Source organism: Phascolarctos cinereus, unplaced genomic scaffold (genome assembly GCF_003287225.1).
Source record: "Phascolarctos cinereus isolate Bilbo 61053 unplaced genomic scaffold, phaCin_HiC Scaffold_726;HRSCAF=1367, whole genome shotgun sequence".
Classification (NCBI taxonomy): domain Eukaryota; kingdom Metazoa; phylum Chordata; class Mammalia; order Diprotodontia; family Phascolarctidae; genus Phascolarctos; species Phascolarctos cinereus.
The window spans coordinates 349,544,322-349,564,048 of record NW_027556098.1 but is presented as its reverse complement, the minus strand read 5'-3'; the positions used below and the strand labels follow the sequence as shown (position 1 = coordinate 349,564,048).

At 38.4% G+C, this 19,727-nt stretch overlaps 1 protein-coding gene across 1 annotated transcript in view; it reads left to right on the top strand.

Moving 5' to 3' along the window:
- Nucleotides 1–18,242, top strand: part of LOC110195240 (NACHT, LRR and PYD domains-containing protein 3-like) — a 37,051-nt gene extending 18,809 nt beyond the window's left edge. Inside the window, exons 5-11 of the mRNA XM_020967884.2 lie at nucleotides 825–995; nucleotides 2,956–3,126; nucleotides 8,066–8,233; nucleotides 10,337–10,507; nucleotides 11,180–11,350; nucleotides 13,513–13,683; nucleotides 16,648–18,242. Of these exons, the coding sequence (XP_020823543.1) occupies nucleotides 825–995; nucleotides 2,956–3,126; nucleotides 8,066–8,233; nucleotides 10,337–10,507; nucleotides 11,180–11,350; nucleotides 13,513–13,683; nucleotides 16,648–16,747 (1,123 nt within the window). The 3' untranslated portion in view covers nucleotides 16,748–18,242. The remainder of the gene's footprint in view (nucleotides 1–824; nucleotides 996–2,955; nucleotides 3,127–8,065; nucleotides 8,234–10,336; nucleotides 10,508–11,179; nucleotides 11,351–13,512; nucleotides 13,684–16,647) is intronic.
- Nucleotides 18,243–19,727: the final 1,485 nt, after the last annotated feature.

The window sequence follows — 19,727 nt, the reverse complement described above, 5'->3', positions numbered from 1 at the left end:
GGATTTGTTACAAAGGACCATCAGAACAGTGGCTCTTGAGAAAAAAAAAGTTTTTAGACAACTAGCATGTCCCAGAATGAGTTCCCTGTTATTGGATATCATTATGTAGGTGCCTGATGGTTGCTTATCAGGGATATTGTAAAGGAAATTCCTGTTGCTGTCAGGACTAGGTAACCTCTGAGGTAGATACCTACAACACCAAGATTCTGTGATCTCTGGTCTTAAAGCTCTTCACAAAGTTAACCATTTTCTATCTTTCTAGTCTTCCTATATTTTATTTTCCTCTGTATGCTCTATGATACAGCTAAACTGGCCTTTTTATTTATTTATTTTTTTTTCACAACACTCTATCTCCCAACTCCTGCTTTTTATTTGCTGTCTTCCAAGAAGAAATGTTTTCCTTCTTCATCTCCACCTTCAGGCTTCCTAGCTATACTTCAAGATTCAGATCAAATTCTACCTTTTTTAGGAGGCCCTTCCCCATCTCCCGAGCTATTAGTGCTTTTCCTCTGTAATTATCTCTCATATACACTTGTATATATCACATATGAACATAGTTATTTACATGTTGTCTTTCCAATTAGAATATGAGCTCTCTGAGGGCAGAGACTTTTTTTTTGGCCTTTTGTATCTCTGGTCTTTAGCACAAAGCCTCACACGTAGCAAGTACTAATAAGTACTTGCTGACTGACTGACTATGCTATATTTGAGGCCCATGAATCATGATGATAGGTCTTTTCCTTGAAAGAATTGGGGTGGGGGTGGGGGGTTTGAACTCTAGGGAGAGAAATTAATTTCCACTCTGAACTTTGTCTTTCTTGTAGTTTGTCCAAATGCCAGCTCACTGCCTCTAGTTGTCAGCTCCTCTCCTCACTTCTTAAGAACAACAGAAGTCTGATATATCTAGACCTAAGCATGAATTTCCTTGGGGATGAAGGAATGAAAGTAATATGTGAAGTCTTAAGAAATAAGAACTGTAATATACAGGATCTGAGGTAAGTCCACACAGATTCTCTTTGGGGAGAGTCCTTTGTGCATTTAGGAGCAGGCTAAGAGAGTAGAACAAGGCAGGGTAGAAGATAAATGTCTCCACACTCATCTAAAAATTAGAAGGGACCTCAGAGATTATCTAATTGAACCCCTCCACAACTACGAATTTACATCATCCCTAGCAAGGGATCATATGGCTTTTGCCTGAATACCCCAAGGAAGGGAAAATCTAGCAACTGCCAAGGTAATTTTGTATTCTTTTAATTGTTAAGGTCCTGCTGCTGCCATCAAGTTCTATGAGTAAGATCATCCTATTTCCTCCTAGGATTGCCCTCTATGATTGAGAGATTTCTCCTTCTTCCAACCTCCCTAATATATGAAGTGATTGTTATGCCAGAGAAGATGGGCATTTCTGGGGTAGAGATGAATAGGCCTCTGTAAACAGTGGTTCTAATCAGATCTGGTTCTTAGTTCTCATTGACCAACACTCACTGTCCTGGAGCAATGGCACCATTCTAGGAATGGATCCAAAGGACTCCTTCATACTCTTCATCTTTCATTCTTTACTAAAACTTCATGCTCAGATACTAACTAGAGGCACCAAATGTTGTGACTTTGCTGGACTCCTAAATTATCCTGGGTTCTTAGGTTCAGTGTTATGCCATACTTTGTCCAAGTAACTTCTCTCCCCATTCCTCCCCATTTTGTTGGTCACGGCCAACCTTTGGGTTACCCATTCCTTGCACTTGCCTCCCTCTTTCCATATTCCTTCCCTTTTCCATATACTTCAGACTACAAGAGAATATTTTCTATTGTGTAGTGTTTTTGTTTTGTTTGGTTTGTTTTGTTTTTACACAAGCAAAAGGTAAATAGGGATTCAGAATAAATATACCAGCATAGAATGTGATGGGGCTTTAAAGTGAGGCAGGAAAGGGATGATGGGATTTTGGAGAGCAAGCCTTTGAACTGATAATGATAATGAGGAATTGAGGAATTCCTCACTCACATTTACACACCTTATTTGTCTAATCTATTGTCAAATCATATCCTTTTTACTATCACGTCACCTCTTGAACACATCCTGTTCTCTCTATACACAGAACCATTACCCTAGTATAGGCCTTTATCTCTTCGTACCTTGACTATATTGCAATATTCTTCTCACTGGTGTTCCTGCCTCAAGTCTTTCTCCACTACAACCAATTCAGCACTTATCTACTGAAGTTATTTTCCCAAATCAAATGTCTGACTATATCATCCCACTACACAATAAACTCCAGTGGCTCCTTATTACTTCCAAAGATTAAGTATAAAGTCTTCTGTTTTGCAGTTCATAATCTGGCCCCTTTTTACATTTTCAATTGTATTATATTGTACTTTCCTCCAAGTACCCTACAACATACAAACATTGGTCTACTTGACATTTTTGGCATATAACACTCTATATCCCTAATATGTGCTTTCCACTGCTTTTCCCCCGTGCCAGGAATGCTCTCCCTCATCTATTCCACCTCCTAATTTTATTGCCTTCAGTGTTCTGTTATGACTCAATTTAAAAGCCACCTTCTAAAGGAGGCCTTAACTGGTCCCTCTAAAACTTCCTTTCTTTCCCTTGCCCCCCAGTTCTTTCTCTCTTCCATCTACTCTGTATATGTATCTACTTGATTATGTGTTATCTTTGCCATTAGTCTGTGAGCTCCTTGAAATCAGGGAACAGTGGTTTGATTTAGTTTCTTCTGTCCTTTGTATCTCCAGCACTTGACATAGTGCCCAGAACACAGTAAATTGTTCATAAATGCTTATAGGCTGTTTGACTACTTGACTAACTGCTGAGCAGGGCAAGAGATTAATGACACTAATGTTCTGTGTCTTTCTAAAGAAACCATGGGCACAATCCCCTTTTAAAAGAGAATAGACCTGGTGGGCTGATAGGATTATTTCTCACAGAGGATATCTCTCCTACAGGTTGTCCAGGTGCCACTTTTCTAATGCCTGCTGTAAGAATCTTTCCTCTGCTCTCAAGGTCCATGGAAGAATGAAATATTTAGATCTGAGTGAAAATAGCCTTCAGGATATTGGAATGAACCTGCTTTGTGAAGCCTTGGGAAATCCAGACTGTAACCTTCAGGAATTGAAGTAAGTCTTTCAACAAAGAAGACTACTTTAGATTTTCCAGTGAGCAGAGAAGAAGGGGAGATGCCTAAAGAGAATGAAGTCAATTAACAAGGAACTTATTAATCAATTCAGGATTTGGGCTTTTTTACAAGCAATTTGATATAGGTTATACATGTATAGTCATGCAAAATACATTTCCATATTAGTCATGTTGTGAAAGAAAACACACACAAAAAAAACACAAGACAAGTAAAGTAAAAAAAAAAAATAGCTCATTTCACATCACATCAGTTCATGTGTTTTTCCAGCTTTTTTTTTGAGAGCATCCTGCTCATCATTTCTTGTAGTATAATAGTATTCCATCACAATCATATACCACAACTTGTTTATCCATTCCAATTCTTTGCCACCATAAAAAGAGCTGCTATAAATATTTTTGTATCTTTTTTTTCCTTTTTTAAAAATCTCTTTGGGATACAAACCTAGCAGTAGTATTTTTGGGTGGCCAAACGGCATGCTCAGTTTTATAGCCCTTTGGGCATAGTTCCAAACTGCTCTCCAGTATGGCTGAATCAGTTCACAACTCTACCAACAGTGCATTAGTGTCTCAATTTTCCCACATCCTCTTTAACATTTGTCCTTTCCTCTTCTCTCATATTAGTCAATTTGATAGGTGTGGGGTGGTACCTCAGAATTGTTTTAATTTGAATATCTCCAGTCAATACTGATTGAGAGCATTTTTTTCATGTGACTATAGATAGCTTTGGAAACTGCCCAGTCACATTCTTTAATCATTTATCAATTGGAGGACATTTCTTATTTTTATAAATTTGACTCAGTTCTCTATGTATTTGAGAAATAAGTCCTTTATCAGAGAAACTTGCTTTAAAATATTTTTCAGTTATGATTACTGTGTATTTCCCTCCATCCTATTTTTCTCCTGCTATTCCTATTTTCTCTTTCCTTTTACCCTGTCCCTCCTCAAAAGTGTTTTGCTTCTGACTGCCTCCTCCCCTCATCTGCCCTCCTTTCTTATAGCCCCCTTCCCCTTTTCTTATCTGTTTCCCCTCCTGCTTTCCTGTAGGGTAAGTTACATTTCTATACTGAACTGAGCGTGTATGTTATTCCCCCTTTGAGAATGAGAATGAAGTTCAAATGTTCCTCCTCCCAACTTCTTCCATCTTTCCCTTTCTCTTTCATGCTCTTTCATGCCTCTTTTATGGAAGATAATTTACCCCATTCTACCTCTCCCTTTTACCTTCTCCCAGTACATTCCTCTTTCTCACCCTTTTTTTTTTAGATATCATCCCATCATATTCACTCTGTGTATGCTGCTTCTACCTTCCTTAATAATGAGAAGTTTTTTAGTCATTACAAATATTATCTTCCCATGTAAGAATGTTAGCAGTTTAATCTTATTGAATCCCTTAAGATTTCTCATTCCTGCTTACCTTTTTATGCTTCTCTTGGGTCTTGTATTTGAAAGTAAAAATTTGTATTCAGCTCTGGTCTTTTCATCAGTAATATTTGAAATTCTTCTGTTTCATCAAATCTTTATTTTTCCCTGAAGGATTATACTTAATTTTGCTGTATAGAAGCTTCTTAGTTGTAAAGCTAGCTGTTTTGCCCTCCAGAATACTATATTAGAAGCCCTCTGATCCTTTAAAGTAGAAGTTGCGAGATCTTGTGTTATCCTAATTATGACTCCATGATATTTAGATTGTTTATTTCTGGCTGTTTGCAATATTTTCTTCTTGACCTGAGAACTATATGATTTGGCTATTATATTTCTAAGAATTTTCATTTTGGAATCTTTTTCAGGAGGTGATCAGTGGATTCTTTCAGTTTCTATTTTACCTTCTTTCTAGAATATCAGGGCAATTTTCCTTGATAATTTCTCAAAATAAGGTATCTAGTCTCTTTTTTTTTATCATGACTTTCAGATAGTCTAATAATTCTTAAATTATCTCTCCTAGATGTATTTCCAGATCAGTTTTTTTTTTCAATGAGGCAATGGGATTAAGTGACTTGCCCAGGGTCACAGAGCTGGTAAGTGTTATATGTTTGAGGCCAGATTTGAACTTAGGTCCTCCTGAATCCAGGGCCGGTGCTCTATCTGCTGGGCCACCTAGCTGCCCCAATCAGTTGTTTTTCCAATGAGATATTTCATATTTTCTTATTCTTTGATTTTATTTTATTGTTTCTTGATGTTTCATAAAGTCATTAACTATCATTTGCCCAATTCTAATTTTTAAGGAACTATTTTCTTCCATGAGCTTCTGCAACTCTTTTTCCATTTGGTTAATTCTACTTTTTAAGGAGTTATTTTCTTTGGTGAAATTCTGTACATGTTTAGGGCAGCTAGGTGGCACAGTGGATAGAACTCCAGCCTTGGAGTCAGTCAGACCTGAGTTCAAATCCAGCTTCAGAAACTTGACACTTACTAGCTATGTGACCCTGGGCAAGTCACTTAACTCTGATTACCAAACCAAAAAGCAAAAAAAAAATTGTACATATTTTACCATGTGCTCGAACTCTACTTTTTAAGGCAGTCTCTTCAGTGGAATTTTTTTTTTTTTGCCTCTTTTACCATTTGGCTTCTTCTGTTTTTTTAAGGTGTTATTTTCTTCAGGAATTTTTTTGCCTCCTTTACCAAGATGTTAACTCTTTTTCCATGATATTCTCTCATCAATCTCATTTTCTTTTCCAAATTTTTCTTCTACCTCTCTTATTTGATTTTAAGAGTCCTTTTTAGGCTAATATGACAAAAAAGGAAAATTATAAGTGTTAGAGATATGGGAAAATTGGAACAATTACTTATTGTTAGTGGAGTTATAAACTGATCCAACAGTTCTGGAGAGCAATTTGGAACTATGCCCAAAGTGCTATAAAATTGTTCATACTCTTTGATCCAGCAATACTTCTACTAGGTCTGTATCCCAAAGAGATCATAAAAAGGGGGAAAGGATTACTATATATATATATATAACCTCTTTATGTAGTGGCAAAGAATTGGAAATTGAGGGGGTGCCTATCATTGGAGAATGGGCAAACAAGTTATGGTTAATGAATGTAATGGAATACTATTGTGCTATAAGAAATGGTATGCGGGCATATTTCAGAAAAGCCTGGAAACACTTACATGAACTGATGCTGAGTGAAGTGAACAGAATCAGAAGAATGTTGTACACAGAAATAGCAACATTGCATGACAATCAATTCTGATAGACTTGGCTCTTCTCAGCAGTACAATAATCTAAGACAATTCCAAAAGACTCATGATGGAAAATGCTATACACATCCAGAGAAAGGACTGTGGAGTCTGAAAGCAGATCAAAGCATTCTATTTTCACTTTTTTGGTTTACTTTTTCTTTCTCAGCGTTTTTCCCTTTTGTTCTGATTTTTCTTTCACAACATGATTAATATGGAAATGTGTTTAATTTGATTGTACATGTATAATCTATATCAGATTGTTGCCTTCCTTGGGAAAAAAATTTTGGAACTCAAAATCTTATAAAAGTGAATGTTGAAAACTATCTATACATGTAATTGGGGGAAAAATATTATTAAGTGAGGTGGGGGCTGTCCTTTTTGAGCTGTTCCATGGCCTGAGAACAATTCACGTTTTTCTTTGAGGTTATGGATGTAGCAGTTCTGACTGTTGTTTTCTTCGGAGTCTGTGTGTTGATCTTCCCTGTCACCATAGTAACTTTCTATGGTTAGGTACACTTTTGTTGTTTGCTCATTTTTTTCCAGCATATTTCCTCACTTTATGCATTAAAGTTGTGCTCTGCTTCTAGTGTAGAGATGGTATTGTCCCAAGCTTCAGGTATTTTGTGCAGCTGTTTTCAAAGCTAATTCTGGTGGTCTGTAAGTTTTAAGTTCTTCCCAGATGGTGTGATCTAAGGACAGGGTGTGTTTACCACTCTCCTGGCCTGTGCTCTATTATGTGAGTGACCACAAGTATTCTTTTCTGCTGTGAAATTGTGACCATGGTTCCTCCTCCTCAGCAGATGCAAGCTCTAGTGTGCTAGTGCTCTTCCTCATCCTGAGCTCATAACCCAGTACTGCAACTTGGATCCATGCATGGACAATGTAACAGAGTTCTGTACCCAATGCTAACAAAAAGAGCTCTGTATTCTTCTGATCAGTTGCCCAACCCCCTTACTCTTTGTGGGATGAGAAAGATCTAGAAGCTGCCACTGTTGCTATTGCTTCAGTAACTCCCAGGTCCTACTGATGTTGTTTTTGCTATACAGGACATAAATTCTACTCTCATAATTCTCATTTATCTTTTAAGCCATTCAGGAATAACATGTTGTCTTTTCATATTCTTTTAAAATTTCACAGGGTCTTTTGTCTTAACAAGAATTGGATCATTTTCTTTCATTTTGCAGTACTTATTCATAAGTGCACAAACTCATTTACAAAATCTGGAGATCATACTTCTTTCTGTTACTATTTTTTTTCCTGTTGATTAATCTATTTATGTTTAAGGTCTTTGGTTTTCTTCTTCCTGAAATCTTCTATACTTTCAGTCCTTTTTCTGCCTTGTTTTCCCTTATTACTCAGTTCTTGACTCCCTCCCCTCTAATTTTGGCTTCCTTAGGGGACATAACTCAAAGCATCACAACCTCTCCCTACACTGGGTGATTCATGATTTACATTACAGGCTTTTGGGTAGTGAGAACTTCCCCAGCCTGGTGATGAGCTCTTTTCCTTCCTCAGGTTTTGTGGAGTGCTGCACAGCCTCCCACATGCACAATGGGAGGTGACCTATTCTGGTGACCTATCCCACTCCCACAGTTCATTGGTTGTGCTGGATGGGGAGAGGGCCATTTGGCTGTTGCTTCACATAGGGCCAAAGGGACTAGGGCAGTGAATTATTTCACAGAGAGAGATAGAAGACTAAAGAGTATTAAAGAAACCATTTCTCTTCTGGGGTTCTCTTCCCTGAAGGCTGTCTCAGTGCCATCTTACTGCTGCCTGTTGTCAGGATCTCTCTACTTGCATCAAGAATCAAAGCCTGACGCATCTGGATGTGAGTGGCAATTTTCTTCGTGATTGTGGCATGAAGTTGCTGTGTGAAGCCTTAAGACACCCTTCCTGTAATCTACAGAAATTGATGTAAGATTCCTCAGGTTTCCTTTTTGTATTATTCTCTGCAAATCTGGGATCAGGAAGAGAGTGTTTGAGAAATTAGCGTGTATTATAGTAAAAAAAAAATCTAAAAGTCTAGTGTGTGTCAGGAATGGGAATTAAGGTCATATAGTGTATGCCTTTGCCCAAAGGTTAAGGTCCTCACCATCTCTGCAAGTGAAGTTGAAGGTGAGACTGATCCTCACATAGCATCCCATCTCCTGTTTGTGTACGTTTAAGGTAGGCTGTCCCACCTCCCTGAATCAATTCCCTTCTGACTTGTATCTCTTAAAATCTCAGCAACCTTTAAGGGTCAATCTAAGCACCTACTTAAGGTTTTTCCTGGGTCCATCATGTGCTCGAGCCAGGCAGCCCCCTCAAATTATCTTGTGATTACTTTGGATATATCTTATATCCATTTACAAGTCTATATGTTTCCACCCCCTTACATTATACAGTGTAAGATCCTTAAAGACAGGAATTGTTGAGTTTTTTGCCTGTTTGTTTGTTTTGTTTTTGTTTGTGTTTTTATTTTGTGCTTTTTTTCACCCTGGCTCCTAGCACTGTACCTAGCACATAGTAGGAACTACTACATTCATGTTTAATGGTTGACTGACTGATCAATGGTCCTATCCTGTTTCTTATATTTTTACTATTAACAAACTTTGCTGATTAAATGGGAAATGTGCCTTATTCCTTCTGATGTCTTTCTTGTTCTTACCTAGTAATTTCAGTGGAATGAGAAATCACTGCCTCTGCCACCATCCTTCTCCTGGAGGCAGTTTCTGTTTGTTCAAAGTCAGGAGGGCCAGGAAGAAGGCAGTGAAAGAATTATGGGTAGTCATTCTACATATCATGAATAAATGGCACCGAAGACAAGAAGCCCTTGGTCCTGGAGCTAAGGCTTAGGGGGAAATCATTACCAAGGTCACTGTTACCTTATAGGCCCTCAGTTCAAGGAAGCCCCTATTTGCAACTAAATAATCTTGTTTTCAGAGCTCATGCTTTTATTATGTGCTTCCTATATGCCAAGTTCTATGTTAAGTGATGGAGACACAAAGACAACAAAAATGCCTTGGTTTCAGGGACTGTACGTTCTACTAAGGGGGAGGGGGAGCAACATATAAATAACTGGGTAATACATAATATATACAGAGTATATGATAAAGAAAGATACTGGTATTTGGGGGCACTAGGAAAGACCTCTCGTAACATATAGGACTTAAGCTGAGGCTTGAAGGAAGCATGAAAAATGAAGGTGGGATAAAGTGGGTCTAATCCCTTAAACCTTCAGGAGCTATCTTCATTTTTTTATGTCAAATCTATTAGCTGGTGCTCAGGGACCTACCCACCAGGGCTCATCTGATTTTAACTAGATATGCCTCCTTCCCCTGCAGTGGATGCAATCCCTTGAAAAACTCTGGTGTACCATATTTTCTGCTGTACTTGTGGCTTCCTCTATGTGGTCCACTCTGTTCAGATAAGGCTGGATATGCCCCACTCTGTTCTTTTATAATAGCTGCTATCTAGACATATTAGAATGTTTTCCCTCCTCATCTAACTCCTACCTTCCTGGTTTCCTTCAAGACTCAGCCAAAATCCCACTTCCTACCAGAGGCCTTGCTTCACCACTACTAGTGCTTTCTTTTTATTATTACCTTCCATTTACACTGTGTAATCTCATATGTAGATAGTTGTTTTAATTCTGTCTCCCTTAATAGACTGTGAGGTCCTTGAGGGCAGGGTCATGTTCTTGCCTTTCTTTGAATCTCCGGGGCTTAACACAATGCCTGGCACATAGCAAGCACTTAACAAATGTTTGTCAATTGCCTAGAAAACCAGAAGACCAATTCAAAGGCAGTTTCTAAACCTGAGGCTAAGAAAGAAATTGATATTTGAGCTAAAAATGGAAGATCTCAAAGTGATAAAGGAGGGGAGAAGAACTAAAAGGAATCTTTATGTTTTAGGAGGATGCAAGGACAGGGGCAGGGGCATATTTCATGTAGGGCTAATGACATGGGGAATGCCAGCTCCTTCCAAGATGAAGACAGGGAAAAGATCATTTCCCTCATGAAAGCCTTTCTCTTTCAGGTTATCCCTGTGTCATCTCACAGATTCCTGTTGTCAAGATATTTCCTCTGTTCTCAAGAGCAACCGAAGTCTTACTCATTTAGACCTGGGATGTAACAACCTGTACAACCATGGGGTGAAGCTGTTGTGTGAGGCCTTAGAATATCAGCACTGTAACTTACAGACCTTAGAGTAAGTCGTATGGTTCCCTTTAACAGAGTGTCATTTGTGTTTGGTAGCTAGAAGGTTGGAAGATGAAATAACACCGTATATATGGAGAATTGAGGCTGGGAATTGAGTCTCTGTTGGGTCAAAAGGTCAGGGTCTCACACACCTCTGGAGCAGGTCATAGTAATAGTCCTTGCTTGTGATAGACACTGTGTTAACCTCTTTTTAAATACTGCGTTTGATCCGGGATGTAGATGCTATTATTATCTCTATTTTACAACTGAGGAAGCTGAGGCAAATAGAAGTTAAGTGGCTTGCCTGGGATGATATAGCAAGTAAATATCTGAAGCTGAAATTAAATTTAAGTCTTGCTGAATCCAGACTCAGTGCCATACCTAGCTGCCTCTAGTCAGAGACCAATGGGCTTCATTAGATTGACAAAAGAGTCCATGAAACACAAAAAAGGTCAAGAACTCTTGTTCTAGAGAAAATGGACAGGGAAATACGAAAGAAGGGAGCATTGGGCCAGGAGTGGATATGGATAATGCCAAAGTAAGGCTGTACATGGGGCCAAAGGGCCATCGATATAAGCCCATGCTGAGGGACAAATAGGATAATAATAAATCTTAAAGACTGAAGGAGTAATTTTGTTCCCCCACCCTCCATCTCCCCCTTACCCATGAATGCTCCTTACAGGTTGTGGAACTGCCAGCTCTCTGCTGCTTCTTGTTATGCTCTCTCCTCTGTTCTCAAGAAAAACCAAAGTCTGATCCATCTGAATTTGGGTGCTAACCCCCTGAGAAATAATGGGGTGAAAGTGCTATGTGAGGCCCTGGGAAATCAGAATTGTAAATTACAGGAACTGAAGTAAGTTTTCTTAAGCTTTCTTCATGTAAGATTCACATATTCCTTTGGGGTAAGAAATAAGGATGTCAGATTTGGACCTGGGATGTAACAACCTGTACAACCATGGGGTGAAGCTGTTGTGTGAGGCCTTAGAATATCAGGTATTATAATTTACAGACCCTAGAGTAAGTCATATGTTTCCCTTTAACAGAGTGTCCTTTTTCCTTTTAACAGAGTGTGATTAAGAAGGTTTTGTAGAAGAATGGTCAAGGAAGTAGATGCTGAAGGCATCAGACCCTTTTATCAGGGGAAAACTCCAAAAGGAAGGTCATATGGCTTCACTGGAGATACACCAGGGAGTAGGAGACAGGGACAATAATCCAAGGGCCTGAGGGGAATCCAATGGCTCCCTGATAATAAAGCCAGGTCTCTAGACTAAGATAGCTCTTTGAGCCTCTCACATTGAATTTGGGACCAACACCTTCAAACTAGAGTATTTTCAGATCTTCCGCTATAATAGAATTCAGACTGACACCTTCAAAGATTACTGGGAAAACTCAGGGAAGGCATAATACCATGCATGTCACTAGAGCAGGCATGATGATCTTCTAGGCTAGAATTCTATTCCATTTCATAGTCACTTGCTATTTCCCTTCCAGGGACCTTAGTGGTAAAATCCAATAAAATCCACCTAAACTGGAGTCTGCCCCTCCCTAGAAAAATCTGAGTGACTCTGTTTTCTGCAGCTTTCATGACTCCCAGACTGAGGGAACATCCCTGACCCCTAACTTAAGTGAGCGGCCCTGAAGCAAAGACCTGGGAGTCTTGAAAAGATCTTGGTGTGGCCATGCAGATGTCCAGAGGGACTTTTCCTAGACTCCCTAGGGATTTTCTCCTACCATAACCTGAAGATTAGCATGCCCATTCTGGGGATATCTCTGGTTGTGTTCCTTATCTCAGTTATACTTTCAAGGGAGGTTATAGGTAATCCATTTCAATCAACCGGTAAACATTTATGAATCATCTATTATGTGCCAGGCACCATGTTGAGTGCTGGAGATACAAAAAGAGAGGGAAAAAGTTCCTGCCCTCAAAGAGCTTACAGTTTAATGAGAGACACAACATGCAAACAAAGGCACACAAAGCAAGCTATGTACAAGATAAATAGGAAATAATTAACAGAGGGAAAGCACTAGAATTAAGAATTAAGAGGGGTTGGAGAAAGCTTCCAATAAATGATGGAGTTTTAGTTAGGACTTAAAGGAAGCCAAGGAGGTATGTAGGTAGAGCTGAGGAGGGAGAGTATTCCAGGCATGGGGAATAACCTGAGAAAACGCCTGGAGCCAACTGATGCAATGTTTTGTTTGTGGAATAGCCAGGAGGTCAGTTCCACTGGATCAAAAAGTATGTGCACAGGGAGTAAGGTAAAAGAAGAACGAAAAAAGCAAGAGTGGGCTAGATCACCAGGTTCTAGAAAAAGCTAGCACTTCTCAAAGAAAGTCATTCCTCCCTCTGATAGACCCATGTAAGACTTCCCTGACACATTCTATGGCTATTCTCATGAAATGATAAATTACTCACCCTCCTTATCTAGCCATTGGGTGAGATAATACCTTGGAAAAAGGAGAAAAGGATTCTTGGTTTGGGAGTATCATCAGGTCTAGAAGAGAGGAAAAATGAAGGTAAAATGAGCAAAGACTTCCATATAAATTACTAAGTAACATGAAGTTAGAATAGCATCCCTCCTTTGTTGTTTTCTCAGCGATTCTGCCCCACTCTAATATTTTTTTTTCTTGGAGATAGTCTCCATCTGTAGCTAAAATATCTTGTGACATCAGTACTGGCATAGGTAGAAGAATTTGATGGGATACTTACATGTTAACAGCACATCCAGAACTCAATACAAGAGACAGATATTGAGATTGGGACATAGTCGTGGGCTCTGCCATTGGTTAGGATTTAAGCCATTCGTTAGGGATTTATCAAAACAGGAAGAGGATAAGGTTAATGATGGAGCCTTGGCTCTTGGGTTGGTAGGGAAGAAGGAAAAACAAAATAGAAGAATTATTAGACTGACACTGTATGCATATTCAAAGAGATTGTAAAAATGTATATCTTCCCAGGGAGAATGAAATGAATAAATTCTTGGGAATAAAGTTGTATCTGTGCTGTCTGTTTTATAGGTTGTGTAAGTGCCTTCTCTCTGCAGCAGGATGTCAGTATCTCTCCTCTGCACTCGAGAGCAATCAAAGTCTGATACACCTGAAACTTACAGGTAATGGCCTGAGTGATGATGGAGTGAAGCTTCTGTTCGAGGCCTTACGAAACCAGGATTGTAAACTGCAAAAACTGACGTGAGTCCCAAGCATTATTTATGGAAAGTTTATTTGTGACTCTGAGAGGACAGAGAAGGATCCAAGTGAGAAGCATGAATAGGAGAAAGTTGATCTGATAGAAAGCATCCGAGCCAGGATTAGGAATCAGTCTGAATCCTGATGAGGGAAGGAAAAGGATTAGGGATTCTAGCCAGTGCATTTTCCTGTGAAAGTTTCATTCCTCTCTACATGATGCTATTTAGATAGTGTCCCCCAACAGGTGGAAAAGTGTTGCTGTTAGTAAAGTGTAGGGAGGTGATTAAGGATTAGTTTTTCTTTTTCTTTTGAATAATTGTGATAACAAAATGCACACTGTCCAAGAACTTGAGTTTTCTTCTTCTAGCACAATTTTCAGCTCCTTACTATGAGAAATGAAAGTAAATGCATATTTTGTCTCCATGTTGCATCTAGGAATCTATGTAGATATTCTATTTCACATATCTGATCCAACACAACACGGATTTTCAATACATAAGGCAATGGGAAGACAATTACAAAGCATAGAAAAATTGACAGACTTTGACTTCAAGGAGCTTATGAGATAATATTTGTAAAACTCTGCAAATCTTTAATCACTATCTAAATGTTAGATGTTTGTAATAAAGGAAACATTCTTAGATATTTTCTTCAAGGTCAAATTTGCTGAATATTATTACGTAGCTATGTTGTTGACACAGAAGGAGATGCTGACAAAGGGAAAAAAAAATTAAAACCAACCAACACATATACCCCACATGTTATATTCCAGACTCATAGTTTTCACAGATCTGAAACAAAGAGAGGATGGAGAATTTGTTAGTCCTTTTCCAGGGACAAGTGTGGTGATTATAATTAATAAGACAATAAGAATTTAACAAAGTATGAATTAAGTAAACAGTCAATGAGCATTTACAAAGCACTTGTTGGACACTTTGCTAGATGCTGCAGATACAAAGACAAGAATGAAAAATTTCCTTGCCCTCAAACAGCTTATACTCTATCAGAGGAGAAAAAAAAAACAAAAAAAAGCCCAAAAAACAGGTACATGTAAAAGTGTGCAAAAATACATACAAAAGAAATACAGGGTGATAAGGGAATGTTAGAAGTTGGGAAATTAGAAAGGACATGAGGACACTAGAGTTGAACTTTAAAAGAAACTAGGGTTTCTGAGAGGTGAAAAAGAGTGACATAGTTTTAGAGCCAGAGAGATCTTAGAGTTCATCTAGTCTAAAACCCTCATTTTACAGATCAAGAAACTGAGGCCTAGCTAGACAGATAAGGTGATTTTCCCATGGTCATTTCAAAATGGAAAGATTTGAAACCAATTCCTCTGACATCTGACTCAGCTGCTCTTTCAGCTATACCACAAGTAAAGAAAGCATTATGAGACATTCTTCACAAAAAGGCAGAGACAAGAGATAGAGAGTCCTGTTTAAAACAGTCAGAAGGTCAGGTGGAATTAAATGAAGAGCACATGAAGGGTAATATCATATAATAAGGCTAGAAAGGCAGGTTGCAGCTAGCTCATGAAGGACTTTAAATGTCCAAAAGAGGAATATACATTTGGTCCTAGATATATTAGGAATCCATTAGCATTTACTTAGTGAGCAGTGACATGGTCAAACCTACACTTTAAAAAAAGTCACTTCAGCAGCCATGTGGAAGATGAATTGGAGAGGGGAGAAATGAAGAGCAGGACCAACTAAGAGGCTATTGTGACAGTCTATATTACAATAATATAGTAATTATAAAATAACCATTATACTAGAATTATAAAAAATCATGAATAATTATAGCAGAATAATTGTTATAAATAATTATAAAATTATTATATTATTAGGCACTAATATAATAATACAGAGGGAATCAAAGACCTGAAACAGCGTGGTGATCATTTCAGCAGAGAGAAGGGGACAGATCTAAGAGATAATGAGGCAAAGCAAGGGTGGTATTAGCACCCTGTACCTGGAATCAAGAAGAGCTGAATTCAAATATAGCCTCAGACACATATTAGCCATGTGACCCAGAATAAGTCAATTCGCTTTCCTCAGCCTCAGTTTCCCCATTTGTAAAACTGAGATAATGATAGTTGCTACCCCCTTGGTCAAATGAGATAACATGTGTAAAGTTCTTTGAAAACATTAAAGTACTATATGAATGCTAGCTATTATTTGTTATTGTGGAGATAAAGTCCACAAGACGTCATCTATTTGGATCTGTGGGGGTAAGAGAGAATGACTAATCGCTGAGTATGACAGCAAGGCTGTAAACCTGTATAACTGGTACTCTCAAAAGAAATAGGAAAGTTGGGAAGAGGAGGAGGCTTAGGGGTAAAGATAATGAATTCTGTTTTGAATATGTTGAGTTTAAGATGTCTATGGGCTATGCCTTTTGAAATGTCCAAGGAACATTAGATGATCTGGCCCTGGAGCTCAGAAGAGAAACAAGGGCTGGCTACATGGATCTGAGAGTCATCTACAGAGAGGTGATGGAGTCATTGAGAGAGCAGACAAAGAGGGAAGAGAAAAGGCCCAGTAGAGAGGCTTGGAGGATAGCCATGGTGAAAGGAGCACTATCCAGCAAATTAGACTGTGAAGAGGTAGATATGTGGGAAGAGAACCAAGAGAGAGCTGTGTCAGAGGGCTCAGTTTGACAATACTATTCTTCCCCTTTACACCAGCACACAGCCATTTATATATATACATACTTATGTATGCACACATACATATATACACTTGTGCCAACAAAGTACAGGAAAAAACGAAAGACATCATGCTTCAGTCACATCTAATTTCCCTTTTCTTTCCTACTTTGTATTTATTTGATCCTTTATCCACAGATGGAAAAGGACTCTCAGTTGCCAACTCTTCCTTCAGGTGTTTATATGGATCTATTATCTCCTGGGTCAGAAGGAATAATAGAGCATGGAAATAAGAATAATAATTACATATTGTGTTTCCACAGGCTGGATAAGTGGAAATTAAGTGCAGACACTCAGAGAATCCAGGATGAACTGAGGCACAGCAAACCTCATCTGATCATTGAGAATTCAAGTCTGTGCTGATTGTCTCTTTTGGGACTTGGCAGATGTAAAGTGTTGGTGGGGAAACAAAAGGGGGAACAGAAATTTTTATGTTGAATTGTTAACTGTAAATTTTTCTTTTATGATAATCTGGAGATAGTTTGGATAATTGAAAGTCTTGTATGATGAATGTAATATTTGAGATAAGACCTTCATATGGCTCTGCCCCAGGTCTACTTTAGAAAGGGATTTCAACTGGAAAAGAGTATGGCAGAAACTAGGCGTAGGCCCAAATCTCACACCATATACCAAAATAAAGTCAAAATGGGTTCACGACTTAGATATAAAGGCTGACACCATAAGTAAACTGGGAGAACAAGGAATACTTTACCTATCAGATCTATGGAGAACAGAAGAATTCATGACCAAACAGGAGATAGAGAACATTATGAAAAGCAAAATGGATAATTTCGATTACATTAAATTGAAAAGTTTTCGCACAAAGCCAATACAACTAAGATTAGAAGGAAGGTAGAAAATTGGGAAATAATTTTTAAAACCAGTCTCTCTGGTAAAGGCTTCATTTCTAAAATATATAGAGAATTAAGACAAATTTATAAGAACACAAGCCATTCCCCAATTGATAAATGGTCAAAGGATATGAACAGACAGTTCTCAGATGAAGAAATTAAAGCCATCTGTAGTCATATGAAAAATACTCTAAATTGTTATTTATTAGAGAAATGCAAATCAAAACAACTCTGAGGTACCACATCACACCTATCAGATTGGCCAACATGACAAAACAGGAAAATGACAAATGTTGGAGAAGATGTGGGAAAATTGGAACACTAACACATTGTTGGTGGAGTTGTGAAATGATCCAACCATTTTGGAGAATAATTTGGAACTATGTCCAAAGGACTACAAAAATGTGCATACCCTTTGATCCAGCAATAGCACTTCTAGGGCTATATCCCAAAGAGATCAAACAAATGGGAAAAGGACCCACAGGTACAAAAATATTCATAGCAGCTCTTTTTGTGGTGGCAAAGAATTGGAAATTGAGAGGATGCCCATCAATTGGGGAATGGCTGAGCAAGTTGTGGTATATGAATGTAATGGAATACTATTGTGCTATAAGAAATGATGAACAGGCTGACTTCAGAAAAACCTGGAAAGACCTATATGGTCTGATGCTGAGTGAAGTGAGCAGAACCAAGAGGACATTGTACACAATAACAGACACATTATGCGATGACTAATATTGTTAAACTGAACCCTTCTCGGCATTACAAGGATCTAAGACATCTCCAGAGGCCTCAGAATGAAAAATGCTGTCCACATCCAAAGAAAGAACTATGGAAGTCAAATTGCTATCACTTATTTTTACCTTCTGTTGAGTTTTGTTTCATCTTTCTGATGGTTCCTCCTATTGGTTTTAATTTTTACTTACAACTTCACTAATGTGAAAATATGTTTAATGGGCATGTAAATGTAAAGTCTATATCAGATTGTGCACCATCTTGGGGAGGGTGGGGGGGAGGAAGGGGGAGAAAAATTTTCAACTCAAAAGCATATGGAAGTGATTGTTTATAAATCAAAATAAATTAATAAAAAAAGAAAAAGTGATTTCAAAAGGCAGATCTAAAAAACCATGGGTGTCATCAAACAGTGTGAGCCCTGAGGACAAGAAATCCAGCTTCCTTATCTAATACAAAAACTAGATGTAGTCCTGACTCCAGAAAGAAGGCTTGTACTTCCTACTATTGATTTTAACAGAAATCTTGGTTGATGTACGCTCTCATTCTGTTTCTCAGTCCTCATAGAATTACAACCAGCCTTTGACACTGTCAATTGTCTTCTTTTCCCTGAAACTCCCTCCTCTCTGAGTTTTTGTGACAGTGCTCTCTCAGTTCTCCTCTTTGTCTGAGCACTCCTTCTTAGTTAGCTTTGTTGGATCTTCATTCATGTCACATATGGTTGCCTCCCAAGGCCTTGTCTTAGGACCTCTTCTATTCTCTGTCTCCCTTGGTGATCTCATTATTTCCCATGAAGTGAATTATCATGTGTGTGTGGATGATTTGCAGATTGTTTTATCCAGCCTAACCCCTCTTCTAACCTCCAGTTTTCTGTCTCCAACTGCTTATTGAACACTTGAACTGGATATCCCATAGACATCTTAAACTCAACAAAATTGAACTCATTCTCTTTTCTCCAAAACCTTTTCTACTTCTTATTTCCTTTATTACTATGGAAGATACCACCATCCTTCCAGTCATCCAGGCTATAAACATAAATATCATCCTTAATTCTTCATATGAATCTCTTGTCAAGTACTGTAAATTTTATCTTCATAGCATCTCTCATAAATATACCTTCTCTCCTTCTTTACCCTGGTGTAGGGCCCTTCCCCTCACACCTAGATTATTACAATAGTCTTATGATTAGCCTCCCTGCTTCAAATCTCTCCTCACAACAGTCCATCCTTCAACCAGCTGCCAAAGTGATCTTTTTTTTAATTTAAATTTATTTATTTTTAGTTTTCAACATTTACTTCCACAAGATTTAGAGTTCCAAATTTTCACCCCATCTCACCCCCCACCCCCAAGACGGCCTGCATTCTGAATACCCCTTCTCCTAGTCTGCCCTCTATTATATCTCTTCCCTCTCCTTCTCTTATCCCCTTCCCCTTCTATTTTCCTGTAGGGCAGGATAGACTTCTGTATCCCATTTCCTGTATTACTTATTTCCCAGTTGCATGTGAAAACATTTTTCTTAAACAAGTGTTTTTAAAACTTTAGGTTCCAAATTTTCTCCCTTCCTCCCTCCCCATCCACCTTCATTGAAAAAGCAAGCAACTCGATATAGGTTATACATGTGCAGTTATGCAAAACACTTCCGTAGTAGACATGTTGTAAAAAAAAATAACTCTATTTCCCTTAATCCTATCCTGCCCCCCAATTTATTCTATTCTTTCTGTTGACCCTGTGCCTCCTCAGAAGTATTTGCTTCTGATTAC